This window comes from Idiotropiscis lumnitzeri, chromosome 3 (assembly GCF_059441095.1).
Source record: "Idiotropiscis lumnitzeri isolate Australia: NSW breed Sydney's pygmy pipehorse chromosome 3, RoL_Ilum_1.0, whole genome shotgun sequence".
Classification (NCBI taxonomy): Eukaryota; Metazoa; Chordata; class Actinopteri; order Syngnathiformes; family Syngnathidae; genus Idiotropiscis; species Idiotropiscis lumnitzeri.
Window position 1 is genome coordinate 11485263 of NC_142393.1, and position 24177 is coordinate 11509439.

Below are 24177 nucleotides of genomic sequence, written 5' to 3' on the forward strand. Positions count from 1 at the left end.
CACGCGAGGCGGCAATGTATCTTGTGAGCACTTTGTCCAAAGCTTGAACTTTTCATGTTTTTTTTTTTATTTCTTATTTTTTTGTCAAGTACACTATAGAACAGGGGGTCACCAACCATATGTGAAGACACTTATGTTCATGATTTCTCACAATAATTAGGAGAACTATAATATGCAACACTTTATTTCTATACATCATCAAATGATCACTTCTAAAACCTTCCTCGAAAGTTACATTGTCCCATCATTGTTGAACTTTTTTTAGTTTTTTTTTTTTTTTAAATAGGCCTCAGGCTCCTCGTGTATTCCTATAGGTTCCTACCATGTTGACAACACCCCCTATTAAGAAGTAAAGTAAGTCAAATAACTTTTGTTTTTCTGACAGTTAAGAATGTTTAAATTCAAGTTCAACATCGTCTGTACAATAGTAAAGGTTGACGGATAGGAATCATTCTAACTCTAGGACCGACTACAGTGGCAGTTTGACTGATGAAACATCGCTTGGTCAATATTTTGCTTTGCGTTCCAAGCCAACGTGTAAATTACACGGGAGCTTTAGACATGGCACCAAAACTTGAGTCAAGTTAAGTGTAAAGTGGTGTACAGTATTTCTTTAAAATCTAAATATATATATAAATAAATAAATAAATAAATACATATATATATATATATATATATATATATATATATGTATATGTATATGTATATATATATATATATATATATACATATATATATATATATATATATGTATATGTATATGTATATATATATATATATAGTTATTTTATTTTTATTTATTTTTTATTGTCTAGGACAATCTCTGATTTGGACAAAAAAAATCTAATCCACTTTAAAGTTGATTAATAGGTTGATGTGCAGTACATTAAATCTTTTTTGGACACGGACACATTCACCGAGAGCTCCTCTTGTATCTTTCTAAATATAACTTGTTGGCGCTCAGGGCCCAGCTCAGTCTGGCCCTTCTATTGTGAGCGTGGCTGCAAAAGAGAGGAAGGGAGGGGTCGTAGCCCTGAGAAAGGGAAGGAGGGAAGAGGAGGTGGTTCTGGCTCGTGGTGGGTCGAGCAGCTCTGTTTAATCTCTGTTGGAGCGTCAGATGCTTTTGACAGAGCACAGTCACCAATTAGGCCTCAAGATTAGGCGAGAAACTCTTTTTCAAAAGCTTTTAGAGGGAAGTTTTTCCTTTTCCCGAATTGCTTTATATTATCATTGGGACCTCATCCTTCTCCCCTCCCCTGTTCTTCCCCGCTTAGCGCCTCCTGTTCCCTCCAAACTGCAATTATACTTGGCTAGACATTGAGAAGAGGGGATTATTAATTAATGAGGTGGGAGCAGGTTGTTCGCGAGGTGGCCGACTGGACGTTTGGTCAGCACTTGGTGAGGTCCTTAGCCTTTTCCTCGTGACATCAACGGACTACTTCCTCTCTGACAGGAAGTGGAATATCCTTACTTCCTGTTAAACTGTTTATAAAATCATTGGAGTCACTCTTGAGGATATGAAAGTACTAATGGGTATGTCGTTTCTCTTTCTTTGTTGGCTGTTTCAGTTAAGTCGTAGGTTAGTCAACATTAGCATGAAATAAGATTTTAAATATATTTTGGTATTTTGGTGCAAACATCTCTATTAATCGCCATAATGCAAGATATGTTATGTTGTTATTAACATGTAATAACATGTTAATAACAACAAGTGAAAGTAAAAGGAAGACGACTAAAGTCCATCAAGAAAAATAAGTAATAGTTCACTTGATAATTGGTAGCATTCTCTACAACATATACAATATACTGTTTACAGTATCCTGCGAAATTAGAGGTGATGTTTTTTTTAAAAGCACAAAGCCATACATTATCCACATTGCAACATTTAGACATTATACTTATTTTAATTTCATTTTTGTCAATTTTATTGTTTGCAGCTACCTGTAATACAGTCAACCACATTTTACCAGGGTTCTACATGCTGTGATGGCCTTGCCAGAACAATTTATTATTAAATTATATATTTTGATATTCATTTTACGGACCAATCCTGTAAATTTGCAAAATAATCAAAACATGTCAATCAAATAATCGTTGCAGCTCCACTTTCAATAGAATGGATCTCTGTCGAGGCGATTGACAACAGACGCTATCTCCAAGCACACGGTCACTGCAGGAAGGCCTTTAACGTCAGTGATGACACCGTTGTAAAAGCTGGACTATCGAGCGCACACACGCGCACAAAATCTACACAGGCACAATGACAGGAAGTACATTCGCGGGACCTCCATTGTATCTCCCATACATTCTCGCATCCTGACGCGGGTGTGTGTGATGGCGGAGGAGGCGTGCAAGGGCCCCCTGGTGTTCACCAGCGCACCGCCCCTTGAGGTGAGGGATGAGAAGAGGTCACGGAGGTTGGTCGGTGCGAGTGTTAGATCTGTCTGGTCTGAGACGGATCTCCTTAATCCTGCAGCCTTCTGCTGCCAGCTGTCTGGACTCTGAAAAAGCTGCTTCCGGTTCATTGCTGGTCTGTGGTCATCTTGGCTGTTCACAGTTCTGGGGTGGCCATTTTGGATTGTAAATGGTTAAGCCGATCTCGGATCTGCGCGCGAAGGTGAAAAGCTGACAGACCGAGACAGATGGTGGGAAGGTGGGAGTGTGCAAATCTTGGGAATATTTTAGTTGTTATTCAAATGCTCAGGTTTTGCCAGTTTATAATATTTTATAAAATCTTCTACTTGAGCCCAGTCTTCTGTTGGTTTGACAATGATTTTTTTGTGTGTTTTTTATTTTGTAATCTGTAGGTTTGCCACCACCCCGACTGCCAAGGCCTGAACAGCACAAGCCCGCTTCACCTGTGCGAGTCATGTGACTCGCGCTGCCACATGGAGAAGAACGAAAACATGCACTTTGACCGGCACCCCCGATTTGACTTACAACCTCAAGGTAGCATGCATTATTTTAATAATAAAAAAAGATTCTTCTATCATAGATAACATGTCCTTTAATTACCCTGACAAGAAGAGGTGTTGCTTTGTTTGATTGTTTCTCAATTCAAAGCACTACACCACCAGTTTCTTCCAAAACTTTGTGGAGTTCAAGGAAGTAAACTTCACGATGCAAATCTGGTTACATTTTTTGATAAAATATTTCGTTTTAAATTTTTGCCGCTTGTGTCACAAAAAATTGCTTTTTTTTCTTTTTGGTTCCAGTCCAATTAAGTATAAATATGAATCTAAAACTTCAGGTTTTATAGCGATCCAAATAACCACAATTTAAACTGTATTTATTCCACTAAGGAATTTGTTTTTATTCGAATGAGTTTCCTTTTTTCTTTCTTTTTTTTTTTTTTGTATTCAGTTTCAGAATCACAAATGTTATATAGATTATAGTAGGAATTCTTCCAAAAATGTTCCCTTCTAAATTTGTCAAGAAGCAGCTTATTATCTGCACAAATTTATTTTTAAGAGTATAAATCTTAGTTTGAATTGTCTCGTGAGGCAAGCAATTATTTTGATCTCCTTTCGTTAGTTTAGTTAACCGGATGACGAAATGGCTTAAAAACTACAAAGCCACTTTCCACTATGTGACATTATAATGATTGCTGTCGTTGTCGTTATTATACATTGTGTCCGATCAACAATCCCCCTAGCTTCCATCCTGGCTCGTAACGTGTCCACGCGATCCTGCCCCCCACGCACCAGTGCCCCCTCTGACCTCGAAGAAGAAGATGAAGGGAGCAGTGACCGCGGGTTGGTAACCCTCCTCTTTCTGTTTGTTAGAATTATATAATCACTTCTTTTTTTTTTTTTTTAAACCTATTGTCCCTTATTTGCAGGGAGAAGAAAACAGGGGGTATGAAGCTAGTGAAGAAGAAGCCACGCAGGAGACACACCGATGTAGGTCCTCATCCAGACGCAGGGCAACACCATTAAACCCACTGGTTGTTTTTGCTTATAATACTGCTTGGACTTGTCGCCCAAGCTGCTCTGAGGCTTAAAGCTACAGTTTGCAGGAGCCTCCCTGTGGGGGTGCAAAGAGCCTGCATGCGCTATATCAACAGTCTGGTGCAGCTAGGAGAGCTTCTGTGTAAACTAAGTGTGTGTGTGTGTGTGTCTGTCTTCCCCTCCCCTAACCTCCTCCAGGATCCCAGCAAAGAGTGCTTCAGTCTCAAGTTTGACCTCAACGTGGACATCAACACAGAAATAGTGCCTGCTATGAAAAAGAAAACACTCAGGTGAGCTGACGTTGAGTAACGATGAATGATGTTCATAACATAAGAACAGACTTAAAATTTATTTCATAAATGTCACTGCTGCTCACGGCTGATTGATGTATTACTCAAAAGAGCAATTAAAAAAGTGCATTGTGCCCGATTCTACACATTTCAAGTAAACGTCAATCGGTCAAAGGTCATGCGGATGGAAGAAACCTTGACATTTATTTATTTATTTATTTTTCGTCATTCGTCTGCTTTTTGCCAGAGAGGTTCTCGGCCCTGTATTTGAGAGGAACGGCATCGAGCTGTCGCGTGTCGACTTGTTCCTGGATCAGTCCAACACGCCGTTGTCCCTCAACTTTGAGGCCTATCGATTTGGCGGACACTACCTCAAAGTCAAAGGTAAAGGCAACACTGTCGCGTCATCTCTGATTGGCGGTCATATTTGAGTACTGGTTGAAGGTTTTCGGGTCCTCTCTGGGAGCACATAATTGTGTTTGTGTGTGTTCAAAAGCTGCTGCCAGCCACATGTCATTGTATTTAATAAGCTAAAAATGACTCATGACACTGGCATCAACAATACCACTTTGTTCGCGGAAAGTAAGAAGCCTTTTGATTCTATGCCATGTGGTGTATTTGACATGGGCTCTCTTATCTGAGCTGACCTTTACAATTACGAGAGTAATCTGTATGGGCCAGTTTCCTCTCACGCCCGCTGTCCAGACTCAAAGAGGAAAGGGAGTGGACTCCTTAAAAGTGAATAAAGCTAGCCAACGAGGTGGAACACGTTCATCTCGTTTACATCTGCGCTGCAGAAAAATAGGGTAATTGTCACAAAGATTGTCAACAATGATAAAAGGGCCGAAAAGTGTCAGGGCCTTAGAGCTAAGTATGTTTGCATTCGAACAGACAAATCAATTCTTGAAAAATAAAGTAAATATTGTGTGTACTGGTTTTTGTAGAGAAAAACAAAACAAAACAAGTGGTCCTGACATCACTCCCCTGTGGATTTTCACGCCATTGATTTTATACCACTGTGTGCGCAGAGAATTTCCTCGTGGCAACCACATCTGCCTCACAGTTCTGAAGGTCGCCTTTCGAATATCGACTCTGGTCTTGACCTGTGGAGATTTTCCTTTTCAGTTTTTTTGAGTTTGGTCCTGTGATATTTGCAAGCTGAGTCGTGATTGGTTGTTATCTGAGCCCTGAGCATCTGTGATGCCATTTTCAAAATGGCCGCCCCCTGAGATGGATAAAATCATACGGATTTTGCCGATTACTTAATATTCCACAAACAGAACATTAATCAATATAACATATTGTAAAGCAAATGTTTGACTTGACTTCCTTTAACGGTCCTCCTTTGTCGTGAAGCACGGCCTGGCGACGAACTAAAAGTGGAGCAGGGGGTGAAGGACATGAGGTCGCTGAGCTTGCCCAACATGAAGCCCGCTGGTAGTCAGAACCCCTACATCCTCACACCCGCCAATGAGAGGGTGGAGCACGGATCTCTGGGACGTCGCGAGGGCGCCGATCCGCTGGTGAGTCATCTCACACGTACACACACTTCTCTCCTTTCCATCACTTCACCTTCTATTGTTGCGCTCCCATCGTGCCGTCGCATCCCCGTCAGTGACCTCATTGTACAAGGAGTATCTTGCCCACTTGAAGTCTGGGATTGTATTTGTGGATTTCAGGTGCCTGTTTTGAGACAATGTGACCCCTTGAACCCCATTTTAAGTCCACTTCCTGCTTCACTCTGATGTGCTTGGCTGCATGGAAGTAGGACAGTCTAGTCATCAAGTTGATGAGACCCAATGACCCTTGTCACACGGTCCAGGAGTTTTATTTCCTGAAGATGAACAACTCGCTTCCATTTTCCTGCATGTCACTTGTGATTAGCTTTAGCATCAAATGAGGATTCTCAAGTTAGGCCTATTCTGTAACTGTAGCAACATTACTGTCGTGATTTATGTAACCTTGTGTGCTTAACTTGCTGGCTCACTTGTAGAGAAAAAAAAAATCTCACAATATCTACTGTATATTTCAGTGTAAATTAGCAGAATTTAGTTTTGCAATGGACAATTGACATAAAAATTCCCTTGGGAGGGAAAAAAGCGATTACCATCAAATTTAACACAAATCCACCAAAAAAATAAGAAAAACATCTTGAAATATGGCAGAGTTATCAACAATGATCTTTTTTTTTATTGTCATAAAGTCAGATAAAACCTTTCTAGCTGTGTTGTCAAGGCATTTCCTTCCCTTGAAGCCAATCACCCCCTGGTGGCCATGAGAGAGAATACACGCCTCACATTCAAAAAGATAAAGATAAACTACCACTCAAACTTTAACACCGTTAAATTGACATTCTTTGTTTATACTGTTAGCAATCGGAAAAAGAAGTTTAATAACCTGCGTGAAATGACTACTCAAAGTACGAACTTCAACTTCGTGCTTGTGTTTTGAAAACAACAAAGAGATCGTTTAGGAGTTCCTTGTCATATTAGAAATGTTTGAAATGTGCGCATACGATCTCCAAACTGGTTGCCGCAGGTGAGATTGATAATTCACGAGGTATGCGTAGGTGTTGATGTCAGTGTTGAGTTGAGTGAGGAAAAACGGTGAAATAGTTTTCTTGACAGCTGTAGTAACAAGTCTGGAAAGTTAGTCAGCAAATAAACTCACGCAGCACAAACAAACTTGTCCGTTGCTAAGGAAGTCTGTTTGATCTCTGTAGCGTCAGACCTCCTGTTGCAACTTGGAATTGTCATTGTCTTTGTGTCCGTAAACTGTTGGATAGTTCATCCAAACAATCGTTTGTCCGCAAATGTAGCTCCGGTTTAATTTCATATTAAAGTGTCACAATCGGGATATGTGTCATAGCTTTGTAAACAGAAAGAAAGGAGGGAACCGGTTAGAGGTGTGTCGTTCATGAAATAAATAATTGTCAGCTAACGGAGTACTATGATAGACGTTATCCTCAAATCACTACAATACAGTACGGTACATTTTTATTTATTTTGGGCTTTCACAACAGCTGGCGACAAGAGTCACCAAGGTCAACTGAACAGTGTGTAACATTTAATATTTGTATTCATTATTGTTTGTTTCTGCTCTTGTCTCTGCCCGGCGTTTTCGCACGTGGCGTTATACAGTGTATGTGCTGTTTGGGCGTTTGTGGGTTGTTTTGTGTGTTCCATGAATGTAAACACAGGCGTACTAGATGTGTGTCAGTTGAGATATACGTAGCTGTAAATTGGACGAAATTGTCAACATTGTCTTATGTGTTTGATTGGACCACACACAACGTGGATTATTTTTTATTTATTTATTTTTTTCAAGAAATTGGTTGGTCTTTTTAAATGATTTTGTTCATTGGGGCTTGTATAATATATATTGCTAGATTCAAATAAATAAAATAAAAAATTAAAAATCACGTTATGGAACCTTGCTGAAACGCGTCTACATAACTTGGAGTAGCCTTTGGTCACTTCTCTTCTGGCCAACTTTTTTGTTGATATTTTATTATTACTCCATCGCATTCGACACACTTTGTTATTGTAACTTTCAAGTTTGTGATGAGTTGGATGATTATTAACACAAATGGGCAGAAGCTGGAGTCAGTCTTTCAGCAAATTGTAAGAAACCGCCTCAATGAAATGGGATCTACAAAAAATCCAAACAAAAAACCATCCCTAACACCTTAACGGGAAAAAAACAAGGCTACAATGGGCTCAAGAAAAGCAGTCATGGGCTGTAGATGCAGTGTATATTATATATAAGTGTATATTTCCATTGAGATTTTGGACACTTTTCTGATTCCATAAATTGAAAGAATGTTTGGTGACATAATTTTTCAAGATAATGCGCACATACAGTGTCGATGCCATGCACTGCAGTCCGGATCTCAGGCCAATGGAAATGAAATAAAATGCTAAATGACAAGGCAAAAATCAGCAAAACTGAGCCTGATTGATGAAGAGTACAGTTTCTAAAAGGCAGAGGTGCTGCAACAAAGCACTACTAGTGTAGTGTTGGAGTTGTTGTTTTTTTTGGGGCATGATTCAGAATTCAACGATTACACAGAAAAAAAATAAAATGAAATAAAAAAACGACTGCGATATTTTTTTCTTAATTTTTGAATAAGAATTGTTTTGCGGAGCTTTCTTTTTTCCTTTTTAACTCCAAAATTAAACATTTAAATGATCATCCTCTAATCTTGTCCAGGGATCGGATATGCTGCATCAAAAAGGTTGTTTCTCCCAAGTTCTCAGTCAGAACACTTGAAGTTGCATTTTTTTTTTGCTGCGGAGCGTCGGTATAATTAGCACATTAAGTTACATTTCTGACTGTGTCACCGCTAATATTATTAAAGTTAAGGGAAATTGTCTTGGTTTTGTTTTACAATGTACTCTGCCGTTACAGCGAAGAACATTTTTCTGATCGCAAAAATAAGCCCTGGAAATGAGTTTTATATTGTATCGTATGGCCCCGCCTTTCCAGAACAACAAATTGTCATCCTTTAATTCTACCTCTAACAACTTTAAGCACCATTTAAAATCTTAACACGTTACCATTGTAATCTGCAAAGATTAAGCACCATTTCAAATCTTAACACCCATTATTTAAATCTCGACATAGCACCCAACCATCATAGCTTAGTGATCCAATAAACTTTAGTTGCATCGAATGACTTTGGCTTTTATGTAGCTCAAACTCATTCCAAATCTTCCTAAACCGAGCAGTTTGCCAAAACACAACCTTAATTAATTGTTTGCTGGCGCTTAAATCAACATCTTCAAAATGACTACCGAGTGCAGCAGCATACTGTACGCGTGTATCCGAAGGGAATTCCCGTGCAACTTTTATGATACCTTTCCATGCCTGTTTCCTTATGTTGTGCAAAGTTCAGCCTTACTTGAATGTAATATTGACTCCGCCCTCTCTAAAACCCACAAAATAAACAAACGCTACTCTTAAATTCTTGGTTGCTTTTCAGTCCCCCAAAACGGATGACGGTTGTACATCTATCTAATGATGTTTGCCTGCGTAAATAGTTGGAGCAAGAGCTCGTGTCACATTGCTGACTTGACTTCTGTAAATACACTTTTGACTCACGCATTCACCCCCCCCAACCGAGACCCCCCCCCCAGTGTGTTGTTCATGTGTATTGCAACAGTGTAAGTGAAATAACATTTAAAACACTGTGGCAAAACAAAGAACTCAAGCCCTGACTTGTCTTTTTGTCAAGAAGGGGAAGTGCAAGTATTCCAGTCTATAAAAGCGAGCTCGGCACTTATTGTTTTGGTAGTTTGTCCCCTTTATAAAACCTAAGGAGGAACAACACTGTCACTGTCATGCTCCACCAAGTCTATATAATAGCGATTGTCAAGGGGCCAATTTTTTTTTTCCCCCCCTCAAGAGTGTATATTCTCCGAAATTGTACATTGACTCAGACTCGACTATAAACGCATGTCCAAAAATTGACACCTTTTACTGTCCTGGCATTTGAGGTAGTTACCTTTACATTAAAATGATCACAGCACTTGGGAATTATTACGTCAAAAAAGCCCCCAAAAGCCTTTAGGACTGTGTAAAGTTCATGTGAGTGATAAGACATTGAGCAATGTGGCAAAGGAAAGAAAGTATTCATGCACTCTGTTTGCAAAGATCCATTTTTTTTCCCCTCTTTGTGTGTAAAGCTATTGCCTTGGTTGACTTCTTTTCCAAACTGTGCTGTAGACTCTTGAATCCGCTTCTTGTTGTTTCTATTGCTCGACACACACCATCATCAGACCTGTCTGATGGCTCACAATGGGAGGCTTAGGTTGCGCCGGGTGGTTTTGCATGACATTGGCTGACAGAGGGTCGTCACACGTGTCCTCTTGACGCCGTTGGATCTGACTCCCTCTCTAGTGAGATGGTGTCTAATAAATCGAAATACTGTCGTTTTTTTTTTTTTTTTTTTTTTTGATTAAGTGCCAAATTTTAGTGAGTGGCATGTATATTAAAAATTTTATAGAATTTTTATTTTGAAAATAAATATGTAAAGCCTGTTTAAAACCAAATTATGTTTTTGAGTGTCTTTGTCAACCCGTCCAAGTGAAACATTCCAGTTGCATTCAAAAAGGACTTTCACCTTTCTCGCTGGCTGAATTGATCCTGCAAAGAACCAGTATAGTCTTGCATATATAGCGACTCTGTGCTGTGGGTGGAGCAGTAGAAGTGTGTGTGCTTGCTCGCGTTTCGTGTGTGTCGTGTAGGACAAAAGAAATCTCCTGACACCCTTAGGTGGAGATGACTGTGTGACCTTCGGCCCGTAGCACTTCGTACCTGCAGGATCAGGTCGCGTTAAGGCAGGCCACCGGTTTCAGTTTTGAACTACGGCTACTTTCCTGCAGCCTGTCTCTCTGTGGGAGAATTATTTTTGTATTTTCTGCGTGATTAAATGATGCGCTTCGGCCGCCTGTCCACATGGCACAGCTGGGACCTTCTTCAAGTGGAGATCCCAGAGTCTCCGCCGCCGGAAGTTAACCAAGCAAATGACTGTCAGGTGAGAGGCACTGAGCCTGGCTAAAAAAAATCATTTTTCACATGATAATCAAGGGAAGTCAATTTTGTTTTGTTGCGGCTGATCTTGGGGTTATCCAAGAGCTACTTTGATTAAGCATATATTTGATTCAAGTAATGTTTCTCCACGGGCCGACATTTTCTGGCAAAATGCGATCCAGCTAAATTATCTTGATCTGCGCAAGGTTTTAAGACACCATTTTTTTTTAAAAAACATTTTCATTTGAATTCCCCATTTTAAAAATATCTCCAAAAGTTTGGTTCGAAATGTTTCCTATTGTTTAACTCGTGTCATCATTTTTTGTTTATCTCCCCTTTAGTGTGACAAAATCAACAACTAGCAGTATTGGTCATGTTTATTTTTGCTTTATTTATTGTACAGATTCTAAATCCCTCAAGCAGAAATTGTACTTGCACTCTGCTGTATATGTAACTTGTGTTGATGTCAGAGGGAAAACGGCACACAAACATTGCTGCATCTTTTTTTTTGGGGGGGGGGGCGGCCACTGACTGTCGCCTGTAAGCAGACTAGCATCCCTCCAGCAACGTATTTCCATTTTTACTTTTTTGTCCACAGTGCAACTTGATCTCAAGTCTTTAGAGATCAGCTTCTGCTGCCACAATTTCCTCAAATGGGGCATGCCGGCGCTATAGGATTTAAATCTCGACTGTATACGAGAATAACTATATAACTCGGTAGCTGGTGGCAAACAGCTCGCATGTAAAATAATTTCTCGTTCATTGTGGGGGTTAAGTTCCAGATCATGCCGATCGATAAAATCCATGAAGTCGCGACCAAGTATTTAAAGTATCATTTAGAGATCATTTAAATGATTGCACTTTATCATCATTAGACAATCGAGCGTATGCATGTGAGGTGCAGGTTTTATTTTGGTCCACATGGGGGCGCCATACATGCTTTCACCTTCGGAACTAGGACTGTGTAGGTAAACGTACATGACTTCAGAAGCCGAGACTGTTCTGTTGTGATGTGGAAATTGACGCGGGGGAGGACATGCTTTTGGCCGTCTACTTCCTGAGCCAATGTGGTGTACGGCGGCGGTGTCATTTGAGGCTATCGTCAGAATATGTTTTTGATTGCTTCCTTTTGTTCCCATTTGTTTAATAAAGTGATTGAAAACGCATGAGCATCTGTTTCCCTCCTCCCTCTATCTATACCATCGGTTATGAATTACAGCTTGTCCTAACGAGCGCTGCTAAGCTGTTTTCAATAAGCTTTCGATGTTTACTTTACCAGAGATGTGCAGTTGAAGGAGTTAGCTTCTTGTAGTCCATTTTTAAGTCTAAACGTGTGGGGATCAATGTGATTTTTGATCGCTATTAAATGTTTACATAATGCAAAAAAAAAAAAAAAAAATCATGTTCTCAGCAGACTATCCAAATGTGTATTAGATTAACTTTGGGACATTTATGCTTGTATCATTCAAAGTCCAGTTTCAGTCAGGCTAACCCATTTTATTTTCGACTTCCACGTCAACAGTTTGTCACCTGTTCAGTGTGAAGTATGTGTTCACAGCAGGGGAATTGTTGTCACATCCATTTCCTGGTTGTGCATGTGACGTTTTTCTGTGTGTGTTTTGAAGCGTTCAGGAAGTTTTCCCATCGTTAATCAATCCTGCCTGATCAAGGGGAATTGTTATCAGTGGCGGGGAGGGGAAACCTCTCCCTTGGCTTATTACCATACAGTCCTCTCCCATGTAAAGATTTTCCCGTTTCCCTGCCAAGGTTACTCCCACAAATGGCGATTGATAAGATAAGGCTGAGAGCGAGGTTTAATATCATTAACCTGGAAGATCCCCGCTGGCTTTCGTGTCGTAAATGAAGGCTTTGTGGCGGCGTGGGAGCTTGGAACATCACTTCCGTCCGTTGGGCTTGACCATTTACGATGCATTCTCTTGGTTATGCTTTTTTTTGGGCGTTAACCTGAAAATGTCAAACGGACATTTCCAGGAAGCATCTTTGGTTGCTGTCAAGAAGTCAATCCCCAAACTCAAGAATCAGAAGTTCAAGTCATCGCTGTTTGTACGATAGCATTGCAAGCTGTTGCCTTGAAGCTCTGCCTCCAAATATTCAAATCACCCTCTTCTCTTGGGGGGGAGGTGAGGGGGCAGGGGACTGCTGCCTTCCGTTCCTTTTTTCCTGGCCAACACAATGAGGCAGGATCCTCCTGGTTGCTATGACTTCATGCCAGTGTTCGTATGATATGCAAGCGGCCAGGGGCTTCGCAACACTGCCTGGGCGTCCCCGTTTTCACAAAAAAGAAAATTATAATACTCCTCGGGGGTGGGGGGGACGGTGTTACTCTGCGGCCACATCGAACCAGGTCCTGGACTTTAATCCTCCAGGTAGACAAGTGCGGCGAGTCGACTGGATGCTGGACATTGTTTAAAAAGAGAAAACTGAAGCTGGTGCCAGAATGGGCTGCGACCCATGAGTCCGTTTGAGGGATCAAGATGGTTTTTGTTACTTTTGACATGCCTCTGGCTTCGATGGTGAGTGTACAAGGAAGGTCATTACAACTTTACATTAATTAATTTATTTATTTTTAAAAGTGGCTTTGTTTTCATCGTTATCTTCAAGATACGAACGGCGAACAGAAATCGTTAGATTGTATTTAGCTTAACTGTCAGGAGAGAAGCTGAAAAACCAAAATGGTTGTTTTTTTTTTTTGTTTTGTTTTGTTTTGTTTTTCCTCGAACAATTGCCGCAGTTAATGACAGAAAGTTCGCTCATGTATTTGACACACCAAGTTTGTCAGCACTTGTTTTATTCAAACAAATCACGATTAGTGGTTTTTATCTTCACTTTGTTGCACTGAATGTCTTTCCTCTTCCTTTAGACAAAGTGCAGGAAGTTCCAAGTGACGGTTTACACAGATTTTGTGATGTTAGCCCAAGCATGCCCTCAAAAAGAAAATCACCATTTCCTTCCTTGTCTTTCGTTGATACGAATAGATGCGCTTTGTTGCCGCCAGGTGACTGGACTAGAACCCAGTGTTTTTTTTTTTTTTTTTTTTTTTTTAAGCGATGAAATCGTACCATAAATACGAATAAGTCATATAAGTTTCAATATACATGATGCCACTGTATATTCACTCACACCCAATGGCAAAAAAAGTTTTTCTTCTCTGAATTTCACAAGCGAGCCCTTTTTATTTACTGACAAATATTGGAAGATGTATATCAGATGAAAGCTTTTTTAAATACTCTTATTTTTTTTACTTTTTTAAAAAAATGTTTTACTCCCTGGTAGTGAGTGAGTTATTGGGATTGGCAATGTTTGCTTACTTTGGTAAGTTTTAACCATAAAATTAATGTAACATTGACTACATGTAATTGTTTTCAGTGATGACACGTTTTTGTATTCTGACTAAAACAGTATATCGTTTTTGTTTTATACAAGGCCAAAGCAACTTTTTTTTTTATTATTATTTTTATTTTTTATTTTTTGCACCATTCTTGATTGAAAAAGGGTCTTGTATAAAGAACCCAGCAATATTGGTCATGGTCTTGAAACCTCAGTGGTTCATGTACAGACCCCCCGCCCCCCGCCTCCTCCTCCTGGTTCTGACCATAAAGCTTCAGCCAATCAGATATGAGCACAAACGTGTCTCTGGTGTTTGTTTGTCTCTGCAAAGGAATTCGTTTGGAATTGTCAAAGTGTTCCATTGCCGGTGTCAACATCGTGGAATGTGAATTTGAAGGTGGTGGTGGAGGTTGGGGGTATTTTCTCGCTCTTGCTGACCCCCCCATAGCGGCAGATTCCTCAACACTGACAGTGCGGCGGTTAAAAAACAAGTGCTTCCTCAGATATGGCGGCGGCCCCTGTTTGTTTGCTCTGTTGGTGCTCGTAAAGTGAAGGGTGCACAGCGAGCCTTGCTGACAGGGTAACAATGGGGGGGGGGGGGTGTCAATGGTCAGTCTTGGAATGGAGCAACTTTTCTATGATGTAATGAGCATTCACTGCGAGGAAGTGGCCGTCCTTCCCTCTCCTGTTTGTGTCTGACTGTTTTAATGGCTCTGCTGATGTCATCTCGAACGCCAAATTCCCCTGACAACTTCCTGTTTGTGTCCTCCTTTTGTGTGTGTCCCTCTTTCCATTCATCCATATGGAACATTTCTGTTTTCCCAAAAGACGGCCACAATACTGATACTTGTTTCGTTTTCGTTTATCATCACAGTCCTTTGACCTCCATGTATTTGTTGTCTGTCAGATAAGCATCCTGGATGGAATTAGCACTAGAAAAGTCAATGTTTATTTTTCCAACATTTTATATGCTTGAGCTCTTGAAATGTTAATGTAGGCTTAAATGTTTTTGTTTTTTTAACAACGGCATCACGTGGTGAACTGATACCTGTTTTTTTTTGTCACTACCTTGCTGAAAACATTTGATCCATTACCTAAAATGATCAGCGCTCATTAAATCAAACTAACAAGGACCGTCTCTCGTGCGCTTCACTCCTGCAGGGTCAGTCCCGGCGGAGGAAGAACATGACGGAGTTTCTTGGGGAGACGAACATTCCCACACCGGATACGCTCGGGCAGATGGGTGGCTCGCTGCCCGGCATCGGCTCCGGTCCTGACAGCTGGAAGAACCGAGCCGCCAGCCGCTTCAGTGGCTTTTTCAGCTCCAACGCTGCAACAGCATCATTCGGCAAGGTAAGCCTCTCATGGCTTCGTCTTCGACAATAACAGTCTTGTTGTCCACAAATTAAAAAAAAATAATAATACAAAGTACAATAATACAAACCTTGTGGTGACTTCCTGTTTGGCTTTAGTGGCCTGTCAGCCAGACGTACCAAAGCGAGAACATTACAAGAAAACAGTAGTAAGGCAACAGTGGGAGGAGGTCAGAGGTGCAGGTGGTGAGATCATTTCCCTCCAAATCTTGTTGGCTCAGATATTTTCCTGCCAGGACTTCTGGAAATGAGTTGTCAGAGGAAATGTTCTGCACTGGTTGTCCCTCATATTAAAAACAAAATCATGAACATACCGGTCATTTTCTCTATCACAGTTGTTATTTTAACAGTAGACGACTAATTTTAACTGATTGTGATGCACACAAAATTGGTTACCATAAAAAATTGGGTTGTTTGTAGGCTACTGCTATTATGTATCTCATAACGAGATGTTTCTTCAATAGTTCCTCAAAAGTTAAGGCATGTATTGATCACTAGCTAGTTAGCTAGCTAGTGTTTGCTAGCTAGTTTAAACTATGTAGCGGTACAACGATTAATCGACAACTAATAGATTATCAACTCCAAAATGACTTTTGATTGATAATTGATTCTTTTGCTATATTGTTTCAACAGTAAATATTCTTTTGATTTCTTTCAAATCTGCTCTTTGTGTTTTGTCAAAATGCTTGACAATCTGAAGCATATCAAGGAAAAAGCAGCCATTTCATGAGAATAATTTGTCATGTTCCGAGCCGAGGTGCAAGTTAATGTTTGGCAAATCAGCACCCTTGTCAGACAGTTTGATGTTATTCTGAGAAAGAGATACCACAAGTGTTTAATTTTTGTTTTTCTTTCTGTTGTATCCCTACAGCTCCTTTGTTGTCCCCTCTTGTGGATGTTCCAATAAATAAATCTATCTGAATGTGTAGATATTTAAAATTTAGAATATAAAGCGTAACAGCTTTGAGAATGGAAGTGTTTGACAGCCCTAAAGAGTAGCAACAAAGCCTTCATAAAACATTGTGTTACCCCTTTGTGCGTTCACATCCCACCCAGTGACAGATGTCAGATAGCGACACGATCTGTCAGTCACCTGTCAGGGGTGGACTCGTGTCTATTCACCGTGTCCAGCCACTTTAACCTCCCCAGAGCCCGAGATCGTGCAGTGGGACCTCGACCTTTTGCACCTCTAAATTTGCCCCCCAACCACCCACAAATGTCTTTTTGACGAAACTGGCATCTATGATCGCTCCCCCTCATCGTCGTGGTCCTCCCATGTTCTAGCTTAACAGTGTAGAACTTTGTGCCCGACAGGAAGTGGACCGGCTGGAGCAGCTCCACAGCAAGCTGCATTCGTACACGTTGTTCGGGTTGCCCAAAGTGCCGCGGCAGCTCTCTTTCCACCAGGACTCCTGGGAGGAGGAGGATGAGCAGGAGCCTGACTTGGTCCTGGAGGACAGCTGGCAGATGTTGCTGGACAACGCTGAGGTAATCCAAACAAATTGGAGGCTTAGCAGCTGTCTCATTGCCCAATCAAGTAGAACTGATATTTGCCGCTCAAAGCTTGTATATCGCTACCCTTATGCTGAGATCTACGACGAGTAGCATACTGTGTACTGCCCCCTAATTATTTGCAGTGTTCAATTTGACGCACGGCTCGTGTTCGTCACCTTGATGAAATTTATTATTAGCTCAGCCAAAGAGGTTATTTTAACCAGAGCCAGTTTGTTTTTGTTGTTTTTGTAATTTTTCACCTACATTTTTTAATTAGTTTGAGTTTTTTTAGTTTTCCAGTCTCATTGTACACTGAGTACAATGACAATAAAGGGCATTCTGATTCTGATTAATATTTCAACCAGGAATCCCCAAAAATGAATTCATCCATCCATTTACTTTGTGCTTTTATCTTCATTAGAGTCCTGGCTGGAAATTCCGGGATTTTCTCAACTGTGGTCGCCAATAATTACCAAAACAGTTCTTAACTTACCTAATGGTTGAATTTTACAGAAGTATATTTCAAAATAGGAATGCTTATGTTTTTGATCGTGTGTTGTTTGTCAAAATCCATTGGCTTCACAACGTAACATTTGTACGGTACAAGTGCAAACATCCACCGCCACCGAATATCGGAATCACACGAAAAGTAATTATAATTACCTAGTAATAGTATTCATTTCTGATTACTGCATTTTAGCTGTATAAATTTAAACCATAAATGAACCACAAAGTATCCTAAAACCTCGGAAGTGGATCCTAGTATTTGAAATGCTTACAATCTATATTACTGTTCTGTACACAGGATTTTGCCATGGGAAAAAAAATCAGACAACCGGCTCCCACTACTTCCTTATCTTTTACTTTCTCTGATTTCCCAGAAGAATGTTTACAAGCCATGATTGCACTGCTGTTAATTGCAAGCGCAAGTGCATGACTAACCAAGATAGCCAGACTGAGCTTTTATTGCTTTAGTAGTGCGCCCTGTGCAGTGATTACATCACACACTGTAAATTTACAGTCTCTCTTTTTTTTTTTTTTTTTGCTTGTTCGTGTGTGTGTTTCAGACTTTGACAAGGAGGCAGTTCCACCAACAGGAGGCAATATGGGAGCTGCTGCACACCGAGGCCACCTACATTAAAAAACTCCGAGTCATCACGGACGTGAGTCCAACAGCCGCTGTACACCCCCGCACAGGCACAAAAAATGATTGACATTGTTTGCTGGAAGTCGTAAAATATAAAGTGGCCTTCGCGCCGGATGACTCCCTGAAGCAATAGACAGTCAACTTGTCGCAGATGGTTTGATTTGATTTTTTTTTTCAATGCTTTGAATTAAATCTACAATATTTTTGACATGCAGCGCTTTTCTGTAGTTTACATATATGTGCGTAGACTAATCCTGAGCATTGTGATTCATTCGAGGTTTGACTATCAGTGGTCCGATAGCACGTGAAAAATGTTGAGGTCACAGCCGCGGAAAAAGGCCCAAAAGTGTTTTTTTTTTTTTTATTTCAGTCCGAAACATTTGTATCACCAAAACAAACCTTTATGTTGAAAATTTAGTGGGACCCTGTCCTTTTGTGTTTCCAGCTCTTCCTGTGCGGCCTTCTCAACCTGCAGGAGAGTGGCCTGCTCACCGATGTGGAACCGCCGCGGCTCTTCAGCAACATCCAGGAGATTGTGCGTCTGCATACGGCCCTCTGGAACCAGGTCATGCTCCCCTTGTTGGACAAGGCCAGGCAGGCCCGGGCTCTGCTTGACCCCACCGACCTTCAGCACGGATTCAGGACGGTAGGTCGCACTTTGGGACAGGCCACACCCCTTTCCACGCCTCATAGTCACATTGATGTATTTAAATATTGTGTGTAATGGTTACTACATACGTGGTCTAAAGGAAATCTAATTATTTGTTCAGTCTAGCTGAAGCTGTTAAAAATCTTTTGAGACTTTGCCGAAAATGTCAATATTGATGATTGGATAATTAGAAATTAGAAATCCCTTTATTGTCATTGTACTCAAGTGTGCAACGAGATTAGAGGGATGCAATATGACAGTTATCAATGTGTTCTAATATGTCACAACTGAGATAAAAGAATTTCATGTAAAAATATTTTTAATGACCCGAATAACTAATATTTTTTATGATATATTACCAAAAGAAAAAAAAGCACAACAACCAAAAAAAAATCACTGATTCATGTTTGAATACATTGCCTCAAATTTTATTTATAATAGAAAAAAAAATTGCACCAGTTGGTTTGTTTTTTTTTGCGTGAAATTTGCACTCTACTCATTCACTACCAGCCGAGTTTAAAAAAAAAAAAAGGGGGATCATGGACGTCTTTAGCCGTCAATGGCAGTGAATGAGTTAATGGCGCCATGTGAACAGTTTCTAATTTTACACAATTTATAAGTTCATGAACTGATATAAAAATATCCCAATCAGCCTTACTGATCCTGTCTTACAGGTCGCACCTCACTAAACTGTTGCTTTTGTCCACAGTTCGCCTCCCGGTTCAAACCGTACATCCGTTACTGCATGGAGGAGGAAAGTTGCATGGAGAACATGCGAGCGCTTCTCAGGGACAATGAACTCTTCAGGACCTACGTTACCGTGAGTTAATGTGACAACCTCGGATGGTAGGCGTTCCTGTGTGTTGTGTGTAACAAGTCTCCCGTTTGATGACAGTGGGCAGAGACGCACAAGCAGTGCAACCGGCTCAAGTTAGCAGACATGTTAGCAAAACCTCACCAGCGGCTCACCAAATATCCCCTCCTGCTGAAGAGCGTGCTCAAGAAGACGGATGAGCCTCCCGCTCGCGATGTCATCGGCAGCATGGTAAGGGGCGCATGGATTGCACGGTTATCACACATTTGTCATTGAAACGAGCCTAGACTTCCTAACGATCATGCTTGGCCTCTAGGTGGCCTCGGTGGAGGGCTTCATCGACAGCATCAACTCTCACATGCGTCAGCGTCAGGAACGGCAGAGGCTGGCCACCATTTCCGCCCGCATCGACTCATACGAGGCAGTAGAGGGCAGTAGCGAGGAGGTGGAGAAGGTGAGGATCAGCCGGGCAGAGCTCACCTTAAGTGGGGCGGTCGACACGCAGCAATTTTTAACAACTTTAATTATGGTGTCTTTTTTCACTAACAATTTCACTTGATGTATATTTTTTGCTCAAGAAAATAATATCAATTTCTTTTGAAGCAATCGGTGGCCTATGAATAAAAAAAATAACAATTTCAAATAATTAAATAATTCAATTATTTAATTTTAAAAAATAAACCCTCTCCCGATAACTTCCTTCAATTCATCCGGACTTTCTTCCATATAACACAGAAATGGGCGGCGTTTCTCACAGCTCAGAAACTTTGTGTGTTCAAACTTTGGTTAATATTGCGTGAAAATACCAGACAAAGTGAGGACAGACGCACATAATATATATACTGCACGTATATAAAAAACTTTAACCCAAACGTTCATGACTTCTATAAGAAACAAATCATGTGTCCCCACTTAGATCCTCAAGGAGTTCAACCACTTTGACCTCATGGCTCCCATGAAAGGAACATCTGGCGAGGAGACTCGACAGCTTCACCTGGAGGGCGCTCTGAGGATGAAGGAGGGCAAAGACAGCCGGGTAACAAAATTTTTCTCCTGCTTTCCATCTGTCGGCCTTGCTTTTGTTTTTGTTGTTTTTTTAATGTATTTTTTAATTATTGTTGACTGACTTTCTTCACTATAGATGGACGTCTATTGCTTCCTTTTCACTGATTTACTGCTCATCACAAAGCCCGTGAAGAGAGTAGAGAAGGTGAAAATCATCCGGCAGCCTCTCCTCATCCACAATGTCATCTGCAAGGAGCTGAAAGACACCGGTGAGATGCCACTGACTGAAATGTGAATGCTAAGGGATACAACAAATACCTTCGGCATTTTTATTTAAAAAAAAAAACAAAAAAAACAAGAGTTGAATTGATGTACTGTTGACCGGTGAATCCCCATGATATAAAAAAACGTCAATGTAGTTTAAAAGTGAAATTCTTTCTTGAAGAGTTCAAAAAGTCACTTCACCAATTCTAACCCTCCTCTGCATCATTTTTCCCTCACTCATCTTTGAAGGCTCCTTCGTCCTCATCTACCTCAACGAGTTCAGGAGCGCTGTGGCCGCCTACACGTTCCAGGCCAACAGCGCACCCCAGGGGCGAAGCTGGATTGAGGCAATCTGCAACGTTCAGGTTTGCGCTCTCTGCCTCCCATCCATATGCGGTGGTGAGATCACTTCGTCTAACTTCTCTTCTTACACGACAGAACCAACTCCAGAGGCTCCGCACTGAGGAGGTGATCCGACTGCAGAATTCGCTGACGAGTTGCACGGAGGGCGAAGAAGAGCGGGATGAGGAAGATGAGAGCAGCAACTCCAATGCCAGTTCACCGTGTCTGAGGCACAAAGATCAGCATAGCTTAAGGTGCCGGAGAACATCAAGTCAATTTCCTTCTTAGCTTTGTTATTTATTAGGGCTGGGTATCAATCATTTCCAAAATCGATTCGATTCACACGGGTCCGATTTGATTCGATTCCCGATTCACTTTGATTGATTTTCGATTCAGTTCAGGATTTTGCACTGTACCAATTTTATTTTTATATGGAAGACATTCTCAGTAGAATCAATGCGAGGATTAGTAGAAACATCTTGCTATAACTTTGTGCATTAGGAAAAATATTAATACATTAATCATGTATGTTTTATTGAATATGACCTGACCAAAACAGGATATAATAATTGAAATCAATTCCGACAACAGGCTGTATAAATTAAGTGGCAAAAAAAAAAACTAACTCATTAAATAAAAGGATCAATTTATGGTTTTGTGATTCCATATCGGGCTATTAAAACGAAATTGATTCAAATTGATGAACCAATTGTTTTTTTAAACCCAGCCTAACTACTTGTGCAATATTTTACCTGTTTATTGATGAACAGCACCTAAGTCTACTCTCTTTTTTTTTAACTGCGCTTTCTGAACAAATTGGAACCTGACATGTTTTCTTCTGTTGATTTTCAGTCAGTCGGATGGTTCCACTGAGACATTGTCAGTGATGGAAGTCGACGATCTGGCCGAGTCGCAAACGTCTTCTGCCTCCATCGTTGCCCTTGAGGGACATCCCGACGTAGCCGATGGCGTCTCCGCCCTGTCGGAAGTTGAGCGGCCGACAGCTCTTCACGGGACCTCTTGCAGCATTTATTCGGAGGTGGATCAGGAGGCGGATAATGAGTGCAACGAGCTGGACCCTCAGTGCCGCTCTCTCTCCATGGACAGTGCCTACGGTACGCTCTCGCCAGAGTCACTCCTCCGAGAACTTCAGCCCCCGCAAAATGAAGACGAGGGCACAGAGGAGGCAGAGGGGGAACAGGAAGAAGACGAGGAGGAGGAGGATGATTCTGCTTCGCTTGGCTCGCAGTTGTCGGTGGTCCAGCCGTGCAAACCTCGACGGCGGGCTCATGTCCAGTCGAGACTCCACTGCCTCCAAAAGATGTCCAATCTTGTCTTATCGCGCTCCGAGGACAACCTCCTGCAGCGCCTCCATGCCAAAACACCGCCCTCGCACAACCACGCCGACCCAACGCACTCGGACGCATCCTCGCTGGCACACAGCAAGAGCCTGTCGGAGCTCGGGAGCAACGGCGCCGTCGAGCTCCGTCGGGATGCCCTCGATGAGGGCGGTCCTTGTGTCGCAGACGGGGAAGCTAAAAGGAAGTCGGAGCCAACGGGTGGCGTTGATTTGGGAGAAACGTCGCCGAGAGTGAGGAAATCACCGGCACAGCAGCACAAGAAACTGACGCTAGCACAGCTCTATCGAATACGCACCACTCTGGTCCTCAACTCGACGCTCACTGCATCGTAAGTGCGCACAATGGCACAGGTAGAAACACTGCTCACAAAAAATTGGGGGTGAAATTCCAGGATACGGATTTAGGCATTCGCAAAGGCACTTTGGATTTGTTTGATTCCCTGTAAACTCCCCCCCCCTGCTCTGGCGCCCTCTTGTGGCCCCCATTAGACCTGTTGGGGTCAGTTAAGGGGTGAATTTAAATCAATCTCTAAATTTTGGAATGAAAGTTTTTTGTGACAGTACTTTTTGCACGACTTTATGTTTTCAACCAATGAGCTGAACAGGAAAATTTGAATCCATGAAGAGACATTAATTTTCCTGCATCATTTAGAATTGGTCTTCTTCGACATGCTTTTTGAAAAAAAAAAAAAAGATCAACAGTACAGTTCTCTACTCAACAGCAATTCTGAAGATTCAAACAAGATTCTCAGAGGGATATGGTGGCTGAGTTTAGCGTGTCATCTGCAGGTTGCAACAATGATAAAGAGACTGGAAAAGTCACAGAAAGGGAAAGAAGTGGACACATTTTTGGAAATAAAAATATTAGTCAAGTTGTACAATAAGTATTGAGACGAACATTTGAACATGTGCTTTTAAAAGTTTAGCGACTATACTTGTAATGGCATTTTAGGCTCATCCTGAAATTTTACCCAAAATACCCCAAAGTTATCGTGAGCAGGTTAGATCGATTGATTGATCCATTGTAGTACATTTGACTCACTTTGTGTATTCTCATTTCCACAGGGAGGTGTAACCACCAACTTGTCTTTCTTCCCGGAGACACAACTGCACTCTCTCTTCTCTTTCTCTTTTGACGCCGCCCCCACCGCTCCAAGCACCCGATGCGCGCTCTCCATGCGGTGCCCAGCAACACCGAGCACCGTTTCGGTCGCCCCCCGCCCCTTCCGCCGGCTCGCAGGGGGCGGCAGCGCACAAGAGACTCTTTCTTTCACTGCTTGCACTTTTGCAGAGAACGTAGCACCACAAGGGGGCGCCACTGACCTTCCCTTCTTGAGAGGAAGCGGCAGGGGTCCCAACCTCTTAAACAAAACCCAGAGTGGATGTTGTTTTGACTTTTTGATGTGCTTCAACAAGAGGAAAGTTAATTGCACATTTGTTTCGGAAAAAAAGAATCACTAAGGAGTGAAACTAAATCTCCAGTCCCATGAGTTTGTGTGTGCGTGTTTGTGTTTGAATGATCAATGACCAAAAGTGAACCACGCAACCAAAGACAAGTCCATCAGGTTTTTCTCCATCTGCGGGCATTCTTGTTTTCTGTTTTTGCT

At 41.5% G+C, this 24177-nt stretch overlaps 1 protein-coding gene across 4 annotated transcripts in view; it reads left to right on the plus strand.

Moving 5' to 3' along the window:
• The window catches only part of plekhg5b (pleckstrin homology domain containing, family G (with RhoGef domain) member 5b), a 51693-nt gene extending 28002 nt beyond the window's left edge, over nucleotides 1-23691 (plus strand). For 3 of the 4 annotated variants that reach the window (XM_088291844.1, XM_088291845.1, XM_088291847.1), the window contains 19 exons: nucleotides 2808-2949; nucleotides 3656-3755; nucleotides 3842-3902; nucleotides 4149-4240; nucleotides 4488-4624; nucleotides 5597-5763; nucleotides 15284-15475; nucleotides 16810-16983; nucleotides 18057-18152; nucleotides 18582-18782; nucleotides 19495-19605; nucleotides 19681-19830; nucleotides 19916-20053; nucleotides 20516-20635; nucleotides 20741-20873; nucleotides 21118-21233; nucleotides 21307-21464; nucleotides 22063-22899; nucleotides 23636-23691. In XM_088291844.1, coding sequence (XP_088147970.1) covers nucleotides 2808-2949; nucleotides 3656-3755; nucleotides 3842-3902; nucleotides 4149-4240; nucleotides 4488-4624; nucleotides 5597-5763; nucleotides 15284-15475; nucleotides 16810-16983; nucleotides 18057-18152; nucleotides 18582-18782; nucleotides 19495-19605; nucleotides 19681-19830; nucleotides 19916-20053; nucleotides 20516-20635; nucleotides 20741-20873; nucleotides 21118-21233; nucleotides 21307-21464; nucleotides 22063-22899; nucleotides 23636-23645 — 3135 coding nt within the window. In that variant the 3' untranslated portion in view covers nucleotides 23646-23691. Of the gene's footprint in view, nucleotides 1-1124; nucleotides 1534-2807; nucleotides 2950-3655; nucleotides 3756-3841; nucleotides 3903-4148; nucleotides 4241-4487; nucleotides 4625-5596; nucleotides 5764-15283; nucleotides 15476-16809; nucleotides 16984-18056; nucleotides 18153-18581; nucleotides 18783-19494; nucleotides 19606-19680; nucleotides 19831-19915; nucleotides 20054-20515; nucleotides 20636-20740; nucleotides 20874-21117; nucleotides 21234-21306; nucleotides 21465-22062; nucleotides 22900-23635 lie in introns of those variants that run through there. The other variant, XM_088291846.1, reaches the window with a different exon arrangement.
• Nucleotides 23692-24177: the final 486 nt, after the last annotated feature.